The sequence below is a fragment of the Prinia subflava genome, chromosome 5, assembly GCF_021018805.1.
Source record: "Prinia subflava isolate CZ2003 ecotype Zambia chromosome 5, Cam_Psub_1.2, whole genome shotgun sequence".
NCBI lineage: Eukaryota > Metazoa > Chordata > Aves > Passeriformes > Cisticolidae > Prinia > Prinia subflava.
Genome location: NC_086251.1, coordinates 48,212,149 through 48,226,557, shown reverse-complemented (window position 1 = coordinate 48,226,557; position 14,409 = coordinate 48,212,149). Strand labels below are relative to the sequence as shown.

At 37.2% G+C, this 14,409-nt stretch overlaps 1 protein-coding gene across 10 annotated transcripts in view; it reads right to left on the bottom strand.

Moving 5' to 3' along the window:
• Window positions 1–14,409, bottom strand: part of UNC79 (unc-79 homolog, NALCN channel complex subunit) — a 109,315-nt gene that overhangs the window by 88,149 nt on the left and 6,757 nt on the right. For 8 of the 10 annotated variants that reach the window (XM_063399261.1, XM_063399270.1, XM_063399262.1 and 5 more), the window contains 5 exons: window positions 9,806–10,110; window positions 6,248–6,418; window positions 3,302–3,394; window positions 1,956–2,011; window positions 1,200–1,329 (listed from right to left, as the gene is read on the bottom strand). In XM_063399261.1, the coding sequence (XP_063255331.1) occupies window positions 1,200–1,329; window positions 1,956–2,011; window positions 3,302–3,394; window positions 6,248–6,418; window positions 9,806–10,110 (755 nt within the window). The remainder of the gene's footprint in view (window positions 1–1,199; window positions 1,330–1,955; window positions 2,012–3,301; window positions 3,395–6,247; window positions 6,419–9,805; window positions 10,111–14,409) is intronic. The other 2 variants (XM_063399267.1, XM_063399266.1) reach the window with 1 other exon arrangement.

Genomic DNA, 14,409 nt, shown 5'->3' with positions numbered 1-14,409 from the left:
TTCAGTTACATTCCCAGGCAACATGAAAACACAGCTGTGACAAATAAAAACTAGTCCTGTGACAGAGAGAGCCTTAGCTGTGTAAGGAAGTAAACAACAAAGGGATGCTCAAATGCCATCACTTTGGATGCTCCACAGGATGCTCTCAAGTCAAAATGCCATGCAACTGCAGATAATACTCATCCCACTCTGGGATATATTAGCAAAAAACTTACATATAAGGAAAAAAAACCCCAGTCTATCCAGTGCTAGTAACAGTTCAAGAATTTTATCAACACTAAAAGAATTTTATCATGATTAGTTTACAGACCTGCTTGCATGGAAGTGACGCAGAGCAGTATATGAAGAATTTTTTTTTTTCTAAATAGTCAATAAAACTTATCAACCCTTCAATGGAAGGTGTTAGAACAGATCAGACAAACTTCTGCTGGGAACCTTCAGGCTGCACTTGAGTCGGTCTAGGGGTCTTATTCTAAAGTTTCTTCCAACTCTTCATTGTCATAATTTAAAATGTCACATTCTGGTTCAGAAATTTTAAAAGTGAACAAAACATGCCATATGACAGATTATTTGAAACGAGTTGAGACAGACAAGCAGGAAAAGCAAGTCATTAGTTGTTGCTGGACAGTCACCCCTGTGGCAGCACTGTCCCATCAGTGTCTCTTGGGAGTCTGGCAGACAGAGAACTTTGTACCATCCACCTACTCCAGCTGCACTCCTGACTTTGTCCCTCACTTTCATCTTGTAATCAACCTTGAGAATTCATCCATTATACTAACTGCACCTGACATCATATGACCTTTTTGGACAGTAACAGCCAGATAAGAAGTCTTAGCAACAGCAGCAGTGTTAGCAGCTGGCACAACAAAAGCAACCAAAGCAAAAAGGAAATTAAACCAGAACTGTTGGGAGGCCCAGGCAGCAGTTTCACAGACTATTTGTTACAAACACAATATTTATTTCTTCTCCTGTTCAGGTTTAGATAGTATTGTGAGTAAGACAACGTATTTACTAGCCATGATCTGAGTTTTCATTTTTCATAACATTATTTGAAAATGCAGATAAATAGATATTGTCTATTGTTATGAAAGTATAATTTATCAAACAAAGTCAAAATACATCATAGAATTGTAAAAATGTGACTTTAACACTTCACATCATTTATTTATTTTGGCCTATACCAAACCAGTTGCACTGACCTGTGTACTGCAGTCCTCTGTACTCACTGATAGCCCCAGGGGGCTTCAAATTTGGCCAATAGTGAAATAACATTTGTACTGCTGGAGGTTTAACTTGAGATGGTCCATAGGCTATCACATATAGCAAATCCTAAGGAAAGACATGTCCAAAATGTTTATGTTTGCAAGGTAACAAACAGCAATTCAATATATTGTACTTCTATTGTTCAAAGATAGCTGAACACACAAAATTAATCCATTTCATGCCCTAAGAAACTTCCTCTGTATTTGCTCTTAGAGACACATTAGATGACCAACTTCAATGCTTCTGAGTTTGATCAGAGCATGCAACAGCAACCACCCACGCCACACTGCACTAACAGCAAAATGAATTCTCTGTCTAGCCATGGAGTAAAGAGGTGAAATACAGATAAACACCAGATTCAGAGCAGATTCAGCAACAACACTACAAATAGTTCTCATAAAAGTCCAGGCCCAAATGAACTGAGAAGCCTGCTCATTATTGAAATTTCCGCTCATTGGAGCCACAACCACACAGTACACCTAGGAAACAGAGCTCTGTTCTATAAAACGTGGAATTGCCTCTGTAAACTAAAAATTAGAGGGACCTTCCTCTCCATAATCCAGAGGGAGGACTGGATATAAAGATCATTTACAACTTCTTGGCATACAGTCAGTTCAATTTTCAAGCCATCTGGTTTTTATCATTACCCAAGCACAGTCATTTCCACAAAGTATATATGAACATAAACTTACTTTCCATACTTCTTGCTTATATTTCATGAGGCATTCCAATAATTGGCAGTGATACACTGAGAGAGAAAAGACAGTATAGACTTAATACGAACGTGGAAACTCACAAAAGTGACATAAGCAGTTGATTTGCTTTGCTTTGTCCATCCAAAATTTTACGCCTCATTCAAATATTTTTTTTATTTTAAAGGGCTTGCTAAAGAACTAACGCCCTGAGAGTCATCACAAAATATATGAAAATGACTATTAGTAACTTCTTTCTGTCAAGAAATGCAAAGAGATGATTACCATGAGGGTACAGCTTTTTGTGCAGCAAAGGAGATCTTTCTCAAACACATGTAGTTGAAAAACACCTGCTGATTCAGGAAAACTTTGCCCCTCTGTCACAGTGTAAATGGGTATCTTGTCACTCATCTTGAGGCAACAATGCAAGTCACATGTAACAATATATTATTCCCACATATACCAAAGGCTATAGGAACCACTCTGTATCAAACAAACATGAGAGCCAAGTGAATTACTTCAGTGAATGACTTCCCAAAAACCACAGGGCAACATTTTTCTCTGACAGTTTGAACACAGAAATCACAAAAAAACCCCAAAGACAGAACATTTAATGAAAAAACCTGACTTCTGCAAGCAGCGTTTAAAAATGGTGCTCTGCTTTTATTTACCTGTGTGAAGCACGTTAGGGTGATGTGACACTCCTCTCACAATGCAGTGTGGGGTTCCTCCACACACACACCATTTACCCATCTACATAAGTCAGGAGATAGCTGACAGCTGATGATCATGCAATGCATCTGCTCACTGGGGCTAAATATTGTTTCAATTTGGTTATGTGATCCCAATGGTTTCACAGGGACTGCATCACTTTTGTTTAGACACTCGTAATGACATTTCATTTTAGTTCCATTAAGCCTGCAGACAGCATTACCTGTCTTCTTTAGAAAGATAGCACCAGTTGTGAATTCAGTGATATTTGAATCATAGTATCAGACAGTTACTGTGAATTTCTGTAGTCAAGGTAAGTGGTACTTCTCTCCAACACTAACATTATATATGTATATATCAACACTATATTCTGATGTCAAACATGTAAACCAAAGTCTTCAATCCTGGGACAAATCCTATTTCTTCATCAGAAAGAGATCTCTTATCTACATACCGATTATTTCCAGCATGATGTTCAGAAATCTCAGTTTTGACTGAAATAAATCATTTTTCATCCTGTGCTGGGTAACAACACAGCTTTTTCCCACAATGAAAACTTTTCTGATTGCATTTGACAATACCTCCTGAGTGACAGTTTCAGAATGAATGATGCTATGGTGCAGGTTAGAACATACCTGGGTTTGATGTGTACTGCATTGCAATCATCAGCATTGATGATGCAGACAGATTGACGTGTGCTGGAACACCTTCTCGTTTTGAAGATCCCACTTCAAAGAAAGGAAAAACAAATAAATTTTCTGTTGTAACAGGAAAATCAGGTGAGAATAGTGTGTAACAGTCCAACTCATGCAGATAAAATTTCTAAGGTGCCATGTCATGAAAACCAAAAATAAAAAAAAGAAAGAAAAAACCCTAAAAAACTAGAAACACTCTGTATTGGGGTGTGAACCACCTTTTCTGGCAGAACAGAAAGATGGCTAGGTATTGATCCACAGAGCACACACCTGGTTTTCCAGATCAGTGTGGCTTCATCCCTAAAACTGCATCAACCAATTGCCTTCTCAGGCCCTCTCCTGCAGAGCCCACAGATTGTCAAAATAAGATCACTTGTACAGCCAAGTGCACCCAGGGCATGGATTGTAGGAAGGGTGAAGAAGCACTGGAGGGTAAGGAGCCAAGAACAAATGGAAAGCCTGCTGCTGAGAGTGCTGAGGAAGGGCTGGGGCTGGTGATAGCTGCTGGTGTATGGCACAGATTACCTCTCAGGGAGCATCTGAGAGGAGCTCAAGGTATAGCAACATACCAGATACATCAGTCCCATTGTTAGGTGAACTGTGCTGAGATAATGACCAACAGCAGCACTGAGTATCTTTTACCTCACACAGAAAGTGGCCAGAGCTCCTCCTGGTATCCCATGAAGTGGGTTACTATTAAATGGTATATATTTGGAAAAACCCTGCAGAACTTTTACATGGCAACATGGCTTTGAAGGCAAGCTCCTACACAGAGATACCACAAGTACCTTTCCACCCTCACAGCACTTTCCCAAGCCTGGCTGCCAGGACCCAAATACCAAGCACTTGGGATGGAAGCACAGAGCTGCAGCTACCAGCTCAGTGAGCTGTTTTCATCCCTCCCATCTGGCTCTCCAAATGCTTAGACAATTTCTTGCATCCTCCCTTTTGGTTTGAATCAGAACTAAACACTAAGGGAAGGAAAGGTTCTGCACTTGCCTTACAAAGGAGCATATAATTCCCAGCAGGGAAAGACGAGACAAATTAAAAGAACACTCAAATAGAAATGAAGGAGGGAAGAGAAAATGGCGAATTTCTCCCTGTCTGTCCTCCACATGACACAACATTACTATGGCTCTCTTCACCGCACTTCATTCATTTATTTTTGAATCTAATCCACACAAATATGTGCCCCAAATTATTACAGAAAGGTGTATATTTATGGATTTAAAATGAAAAATACCTGGCAGCTCTAAATGGGCAATTAAACACAGCCATCAGCAAAAAAGTAGGACACAGTACTAGATTAGAAAATTTAAAAAGCAGCAGACTGGCTTCGTACAGAAATCTCACCCAAACTGATAGAGAAGAAAGCCAGCATGACAAATGCAAAGGCAAGGATGCAATCTCTGTCAAGGGCAGTTGGGGAACAGCATCTATTTAAGTAAACCGAGGATTTGACTCAAGCAGTTATTCTGAGGTATAGTTCTGCAGATCTGAGGACACACAGGATAAGTCACCACCCTCAGCTGTTCTTTAACAGGTTACAGCAGTGGGAAAAGACATTGTTTAATGCAACATTCTGTTCCTAACCCAAAGAGGACCTACTGCATATATATATTAAATATATCTTAGCAATTGATTTGCACACTGTCATTAGACATGTCAGAGTTAATAGAGAAAAACTCATTACAATGTATTAAAAATTAATATTTTACATGGGAAAGCTGAGGTGCAAGAGTTAGGGGACTTTTCCAAGATCATTGACTAGTCAAATCAGAAAATACAGGTGATAAATTTGCCTTAAATATTAATCTCAAAACACTGGGCTATGCTTCTTTCAGCATCTTCTGCACGCTTAAATTGCACCACTCTTGATCTCTGTACAAAAGTTGTTCATGTTTTTCCACAAGATCAGGAATATAGAGAGGAGACATTCCCACAAAACCACAGAATGCCTGATGTTAAAAAGTATCTCTGGTGATCATCTTGGCCAATCCCTCTGCTCAAAGAAAGGCAACTAGAGCAGGTACTCAGGGCAAATTGTGTTTCTAGCATCTGCTAGGATGGAGAATCTGCAACTACTTTGGCAAACTGTTCCAGTGTTTGGTCACACACAGTAAAAGGCTTGTTGGTTAAAACTGACCGAATATTGACCCTAATGATTCTCTCTGCAGAAAATGGTTACGCTTCTCATTACTGCTCAAGTCCTACCAAGCTTTTTCTCAGGTACATGGACAAGCATTCATAACACACCTCAAGATCCACACTGTGCAAGGACTATGAAGTTAAGTGATCATGTGACATCTTCATGGAGGGGAAGTAAAAAGGAAAAAGAGGAAAAAAGACAGGGACCATCAGATTCAGTCCTAACTCTTACGGATAGGAGACATTACAGGCACAGCTATTTAGTACAGAACTTAGAGAGAAAGTACCAAGAAGACAGAGTGGGAGAAAATCAGAAATTCACCACAGCATCACCACATTGAAAAAAAAAAATCACACTTGTACATCCAGATATAGTCCAGATGCAAAAATTATGCATGCTGCTATTGCATCTATTATTTCAGAAGAAGTTTGCCTTCTGTATTGATTCTGTATTCAAAACTTCACTCCTGGCACTGAAAATTCTGAATCTGAAAACATTGATTTCTTAAATAAACATCAGACTTTAAATGAAGGAAGAATTCACACCAAAACACAGCATAATAAATAAATAAAAATTATACAGCTATTTCACTTTGAAAAATAGTCACATGAAATTATTTTATGTATGCAAGTAGATTGATGTTCCATTACAATTCTATGACAGATCAAATTTTGACTCGTACAGACTGATACAATTATGTGCCAAGACAAAACAATACTCGAATGAGTTCTACTTACATATAGCCATAGGCAGAAAAGATGTGCTGAGATACTCTATAATATCCTTGTGCAGAAATGGAGGAAAGGTAGCTAATGTTGAAATCATTGTATAGGGTAAAGTACTCAAAATATCATCACTGAGAAAAGGAAGTAAGCATGTAGTTGTATAAAAAATTGATTGCCCAAGATCTGTTGAATAAAATGAAAGAAATACAGAGTTATTACAATGAAAACATAATTATGACTATATACTTTCTTGTTTACAAAACTAAAAAATAAATTATATTTAAATTCTAGCTTTCCTCTCAAAGTAATTTGGGTAGTTAATCACTGTAGACAAGTGAGTTCACCCTCAATTTTTAAGTCCCTCCTAAATAGAGGAAAACAGCTGTTGAACACAACTCCAAAGAGTCTGAACGGAATATCAAAGCCACAGCCTATAAAATAATCAGTTAAAATCAATGTTGATTTTAATCATATGGTGATTAATGTACAATGGCTTGAATTTAAGCAGAGATGTTACTAGAATCAGAATTTGAAATTCACATCACATTGAAGGCCAGATTTTGCAAAAAGCATTCTAGTCCTTATCAGTCATACTGAAATAAGAAGTTTATCTTAATTACCCTCAAGAATTCTGTGAAGTATCTCACATATACTGACTACAGGAAGTGTCACTATATTTTTCAAACCACATGTGATTAAACTCCATATCTTGATTTCACAGAAAATCATTGAGGCAAAAAGTGGCCAGAGCTTAAAAGGATACGAATATTTATCAAGATTTTCTATTCTTATTCTAATAAATCATACTGTAACTCTTTGGAAAGGATACTTAATAACTGTGCAACATTCTAAGATCAAAGGGGAAGGCATAGTTTATTGTGTATCTGGGCATTGTGGAATAATCTATATACTCTCTCCCAAATGAGAGCTGGTGCCCATAAATCTCTGACAAAGGCTGCAGCACTCAATGAACCCTGAGTATGAACCTCTACAATAATCCAAAGACATCAGAAGGCCTTCCTGCTGAGTTTGTTAATTATTCCCAAGTTTAAATACATTACGTAGGTCTTTAGTCTCACCTGTACAACTGGTGTGATTTACAATTGTCTCTGTAAAGCACAGAGAGATCTGTAGCTGTAAACATCCTGGGTTGTAGCAAAAATTAAAATTGGCACTCCATTTCAGTGGTACTGGCCAGCCTTCTATGCAAGAGTCTAACCAGACCCTCAGTGCCAGAGTGCTTCTCTCTTCTCTCATATTCACCAGCTAAATACAGTATTTTACAACCTGACTGGGCCAAAGCTCAGGACTGCCTTGCACAGCAGCTGTACTTACCAAACAACACGGATTGTTCTGATAAAAAATATAAATATTTCTTTTAATTAATTACTAAGCTGAGGAAGAAATAAATAACAAGTTGCATTGCAAAATTTAATTCTCCACACACAAAACCATACAAAATAGCAAGTGACCTCCCCTTGCCCCAAGCATGAGTCAACCAAATTATTTCTGGCACACATTTATTTAAAGTGTTTTAAAAACCTGCAAGACAGTTCACTCCTTCTCCTGTCAGTTCATCCTAATGCTTAATCATCTTTATCATATAAAGATCTTTTTTATTAAAAAAATTTCTATTGCTGCTATTTAAGTGTATAACTTCTTATCCTGATCAACTACAACCACAGAGTGGTTGAGTTTATTTCTCCTCACAGCAACCTTTACATATTTTCATTTGATAATCACATCTCCCTTCCATTTTTCTCTAAGCTAGATAAACCAATTTTTTTTCTGGTTTTCTCTCATTGTCCACAATTTCTAGACCTCAAATCATTCTTTTTTCCTGGACTCTTCAAAAATAGTACATGTTTTTCTTGAAGCTAGATGGACAAATCTGAAAATTTTACTCCAGGTGAGGCTTTGCTAGGGCTGTTAGAATAATAAACCTAATGCTTTAGGTATCTCATACATAAAAAAGTGTTTACACGTTGCTAGAATAATATTTATATGTTAGTGACTTATGGTCTTCTCTGATGTACTGTTAACACCCAGAGCTCTCTGCAGTACAGCTTCCAAGCCAGTATTGCCTCTATTTCCTTTAATTCCTCTCTTAAGCACAGTATTTTACATTTAGTATTTTACATTTCTCCTTTGGAGAGGCTTCAAAGCAGAATGCAACTTGCCACAATTACTTGAGTCACATATCCTTCATAGAAAGCACATGCTAGCAACCATCTTGATAACACTTGCAAATCCAAATTCTATCAGCTAAGTAAAAAAATTAAAATATTTAGTAACTCTAGACCCAGCACAGACTCCTGTAAGATTTCCCACTGGTGTACCCTTCCAGCTGCCAAGCCACTGGTAATTACTCCTAGGTTGCTTTCCTTACTCAAGTGGGGACCATGTCCCAGGGTTGCCTATTAGGATGTAAAATGACACAGCAACAAAAATGTGACTAGGGGCAGGAAAGCCACACAAGGAGAGCCACTGTGTTGCCGTAAAAAAAAATATGTTTGCTCAATGTTATTTGTTCTTTACAGGTCTCCACTGATTATTATTATTATCACCATGTTATCTCTTTAGGAAAAGACTTTTTGATAATTAACTCTGCCATTTTTAAGAACTGAAGTTAGGTCAACAAGTCTGTATCTTGCTATGGGCCCTGCTTTTGCAAGATCATACCGTTTCCTAGTGCAGCAGTCTTGGATTCAAACATACTGCTGCCAGCTCAAAGGGAATTCAGCACTTAACAGAAACAACTTTCCTCCTGAAGAATTTCAGCAGCATTATCAGAAAATCATCTTCCTATACTGAACTATGTAAGTAATACATCATGATACCAGAGTGGAAATTAATATTGGCTAATACATAGGGAGGATACTGGGCTACTGAATCCCAGTATGGAAAGGCTAACAGATTAATGAGCCAGAGAGATGCAGAGCAGAACTTGAGGAAAACAATACAAACACAACACAGCCACAAAAAACTGCTTCTATCTAATTTAAAGTGTAAGACAATATTGTTTTTCTCTGAGTCAGACAGAGAAAAGCTGCTATCTTTTTTACACAGGAGTATTTTAAAGCCATCTCAAAGCACAATTACCCTCTTTTCTCTTCCATTAGATATATACTATATTCTGTGTAGAGATGGACCTTCACCAGAACACTCAATCTGTGTATTTGTTATAGGCCAGATACACATTTGCAAGCTCTCTGTGCATTTTTAAGAGACCCAACCCAAAAAGATAGTCTGAAGTTTTCCCAGCAGATTCAGGTTAAAAATCTGGGTATTTTTACACCCATCTGTCTAATTTTTGTAACATACCATTGTATTTTAGTTACATACCACCAGCCCATCACTAAAAATCAGACAACCTCAGAATTCAAATCCAAATCCACATTTAGCAAAAAAACATCCTTTATTTAAGAAAGTCAAACAGAACACTTGGATATCAATGCATCCCAGGAGATTTGAAATCCAGATCCAGGTCAGTTCAGGCCCATCTCTTCCACTGATATATGCATCACTCATGGATTCACAGCACTGGAATCATTCCAAGGGCCTGCTTACCATGTTGCCCATGCTGTAGCAAGGGAACTAGATCCAGTAGTGTCACCAGTGTCACGTAAAGTCCTTGATAGTCCAAAGAGGGGTAGTCTGATAACTGAGCATCACGACTTTGCTGGCCACGTTCAGATGGAGCATCTCGCAGGACGCTGTAAAGGAGGGAGCGAGTAACAGTAGGGTTGATGGAACTGACCTGTGGTCTTAGAGATGGGGTGAGTGGGAATGGCACAGGAAAAAGACACATGGTCATGGGCACTGTCAAATTGGAGGCATCTTGATTCTCCTTCTTCCCTGTGCGGGACAAAATGCTGTTGGGGGGACAAAGAAAAAAAAGAGACAACAAAGACACAAAGAACAGCACATTACATTGAAATGACACTATAAAACAAATAATAAAAGACCAGATACATCCCACATAAGATGCAATCACTACCAAAACCAGCATGTCTACAAATCTAGCGACCATTTACTTCCATGCTTCAAGATAAGAGAAATAGAAATTGACATCTAGGAAAATTTCATTGCATCTCATGTGTTATCTGGTTCATAAGGAGCAAAAATATAAAAATGCATGTTTCAGTGCCCTACCCATGTTTCACAGTTAAGAAAAATTCTAAGACTTAAAAGTGTTTAGCTGTGTCAAAACAGGCTGGTATTTTGCTCTGAGATTCTGAGGATTTTGAGAGATTTATTTTTGTCCCCCCTATAATCTTTTGAACCAACTGACTGAAAACATGCAAAATATAGGTGTGGCACTTGCAGAAACATGTTTTAGCAAAGAATAAACATGTGTGTTTGTTAAGATAGTCTTAAAAATCACATGTTTATTGCATTAAAATAATGTCTGTATGTATTTTATGATACTGTTTCATGACCACTCACTCAGTATCATTTGAGATAATGAAGTTTAAACAGGCACATGGATTTAGAAATAATATAATATTTCTAAAATGTTAACTAAACTACATTTGGAAAAGTCATAAAATAATATATAGTAGATGGTCTTTAGCATATGTTTGTGAGCTAATGATAATGGTTGTTTATGTGTGTTTTTAATTTTGCCCATGTTTAGGGAGGAAACATTTTGCTTTATGAATACAAACACTCCTCGGGTAAATAGTTACCTTCAAAAATCTAAGGGCTAAGCAAGCAAGACCAATTATGTAACTGCAGATCAGACAGTATGTTACCATACACTCCTGCTGTTACTTACGTTATTATTCAACAAAACTCACTATAAACTAAAGGAGAGATAATTTCAAAAAATAAAAAGAATTTAGTGGGAATCAAAATAGAGGCTATACGTCAACCAGCTTGTTATGTAATTTTAAAAATGTTGCAAACATGGTTGTAAACATGGTAATCTAATTTATTTTAAAAAATAAACCCCACTATTTTAAATAGAAAGAAATTGTCACTTAAGCAGTGTTATATTTTAGTTATCAAGCAACTATAGGGTTAGTTCATAATCTCCATATGTGCCTATAAAATATAATATACCTTTTAAATATATTAACCCACACACAATTTTTTTTCCTTTTTAAAGCACCTTTTTGCACCTCTCAGTCATTGGGATTTCCAAAAGCAGCTGCTGCTGGTTTAACTCTGTTCCCACAGTCAGTGTTAAAACATAAAATACAAGTCAACAGCACTAAGATTTCCACTGACTCATGTAGAGCAGAATTAAATCAAGAGAGAGCACTTCTGGAAACCTCTCTTCTCTTTAACAGTACAGAAATCCCTACCAAATAATCACCTCAGCAAATCTTACCTCCAAGTCAATTCAACAATTTATACAAGTAAGCCAAACTCTTGCTAAGGTGCCATAAATATAAATCACTTTTACAAAAACAGTTCTTTGCCAAGTGGCTACTATCACAAGGCTACTTGGCCACTATTACATCACCCTTGCAATCAGAGATGACAGACACAATCTGTCTCACAAAACTCCTTTTTTTAATTCATTTTTTTATTGCGCCTCACATATTTGGCAGATTATTTTGGTTTCTGTTACCCAATGTCCAGTAAAAGAAACATGATCACTGTCAGTGATGAAATTGTACCAGAACATCACCTAAGATCTAGTATGACTTTAAAAACAAATTATCAGAGTGCTGATTCCTTTTAATTTGCTTGATGTTCATTTGCCATATTTTTTCAGCTTATGTTTAGAGATACGAAGGTACTACACTACATTCCTTTCTTGTCTACCAACAGATAATACCAATTACCCATCTCTTTACTTGCTAAAACGTCACTCCGAGTGCACTTATTTCCAGAAAGGATATTAGCTTTTTTTTTACATTGAGCTACGGGCCCATCTCTGGATTAGATGCCAAAGCACAATTATTGTATCTTGATCAGGGTATCCTTCTGTTTAACAGTAATAAGACTAGATCTAAATTCCAGCTGAAACCACACCAAACTTATTAAAAACCAAATTTTAAAAAAACTAACATTTCATGTCCAGGCTTTTGATTGACCTGTTTTTTTAAAAAGGCAATAAACAGAGGAGTCAAAACTGAAAATCTAGGAAGTCCCTTGAGACCAAGATACAATGACTGCTGGTTCAATTCAAACAAGTACTAAGAATTTGGAGTATCTGCAAATCATAACTCCATACTGAACTTGCTGTGCAATAGGGGCAAAGCTACCAAGGCTTATTTCAAGAAGTGTCCATATTTGCTGCAGATCTATCCCAAAATTACTTCCCTCTTGGAAAGGTTTCCTAAAATGCCTACAAGTGAAATTACATCTCACCAAGGCAGCAAAACAAGCTTGACCATTAATTAGCCACCAAGGCATTTATAACTATGCCTCACAATAAGTATTTTATTTAGAAATACATATGGAGAATTTTCTTTAGGAAAATGTGCAGGAATAAGCTTTTCTGTGAGATGTTTATTAAGCCTTAGATTGTTCCTCAAATGAGGGAAAAATCACTGAAAATGAGTAGGGCATGAAACAAATTCATGCTGTAATGTAAAGAAATGCTTTTCCTGAAGAAAAAATTAAAGAACTAAATGAATCAATGTGCTATGCATTGTATATGGTGATTTTATGTGATGTTTGTTATAGAAATAAGGAATTTATTTTTTTCAGTCATTCCACATCGGTTCCCCCCACCCCTGAGTCTGTAATTTATGGAGGCTGCATACAGAGCAAAGGAGCAAATTAATCTCTTGTGAAATCCATCTTTAGCCAGCAAAATGACACCACATATGAATGTGATTCAAAACAGTGGGCACATCCCACTGAAAAGAACACAGTCAGCGTGTTCATAATATGGAGAGGCAAAAGCGTAATAAACAGTAAAATCTACTAGAAAACCCAATCGTTATGTGGAATTTCTCTGACTATTCCGTATTTATTTCTATGGCTGTACATGTTCATCAAGAATTGTTTGCCCCTCACAGCCCAAATTCATTGCATATGCTCTGTGTTAAGCTAGAAAGATTATTCTCCACCATGTACTTCTATCATTGATGTTAACCCTTGTGCAATGGAGTCTCAGTGTAGGAGGCAGAAAGGAGACTCAGCATGTAAAATATTCAAAGAAATTTTTGAACACACTCTTCAGAAAGGTTCTTAACCAGTCTGTTTAGTTTTAGGGTAAATTTTGCAGAGATCTGCACACAGTGGGTGGGAGTTTCCTTCTTTCCATCTGCCACACTAAATACAGGGTGTGTTGTTTTGCTTTTTTATCCATCTTTTTTCTTGGTATCAGCAAGTGTATAAACTTATACTGGTTCAACCATAGCACTCAGCCTTTGACTCACAGTTCAAACTCCCCAGTTACAGGGGGTTAGAATGTGAATTTGACCTTGCTGAGTATCAGAACTCAGTCCACTTAAACTTAGATCTAAGTCCTGGCATTGATTTCTCATACCCTTTCAGTTCTGAGGCTGCTCAGATCCCAGATCATAAAGGACAAAGCCATTTGTGTAGATGTGTGTATCAAATATGAGTATCACTTCTGCCCCATGAGGTTCAGTATTATCAACAAGAGGATTTTGGTTCAGTCCCATTCTGAACATGAAATAATGTAATTGCTGCCCTGACTGCTGATCTGCTCTCATAGTTGCTAAGTACAAAACCTTTTCAGTAAGCCCAGGAACATCACTGCTCCTGGAGTGTGAGGAATTTATCAACAGGACAGGTCAGCTGTACTGTTTAGAAAGAAGAAGACCTCTGAGTGGTGTAAAGATGTCTTCTTTAAGCAGCACATTCTAAATCTAAATTCTAAATCTATCCTGGCCCAGTGAACTTCTCACCAAAAAGAAATAGATCTCATTACAGCACTTGGTAGTTACAGCTAAAAGAGAAAACATTCAGAATCAAGTCCAACTTTCTTCCTTTAACAGCTTAAAAGTTCACAGTATTTAAGCAAAGCTCTCTTGTCATAAATAATCTTACTTAAATGCAATTTAAGTGTGTGTTGTACAAACAGTCCATCATAACAGCCTGAGGTGTGAACAGAGACACATTTCAGAAGTATCTTTAGTGACTCTTTCAACACTTTTCCCCACTGCTCAATACAATGAGACAAAAAATAATTTATTAACCTTCAAACAAAAGTCCTACTTGCTGCTGTAAGTTTCTTCAAC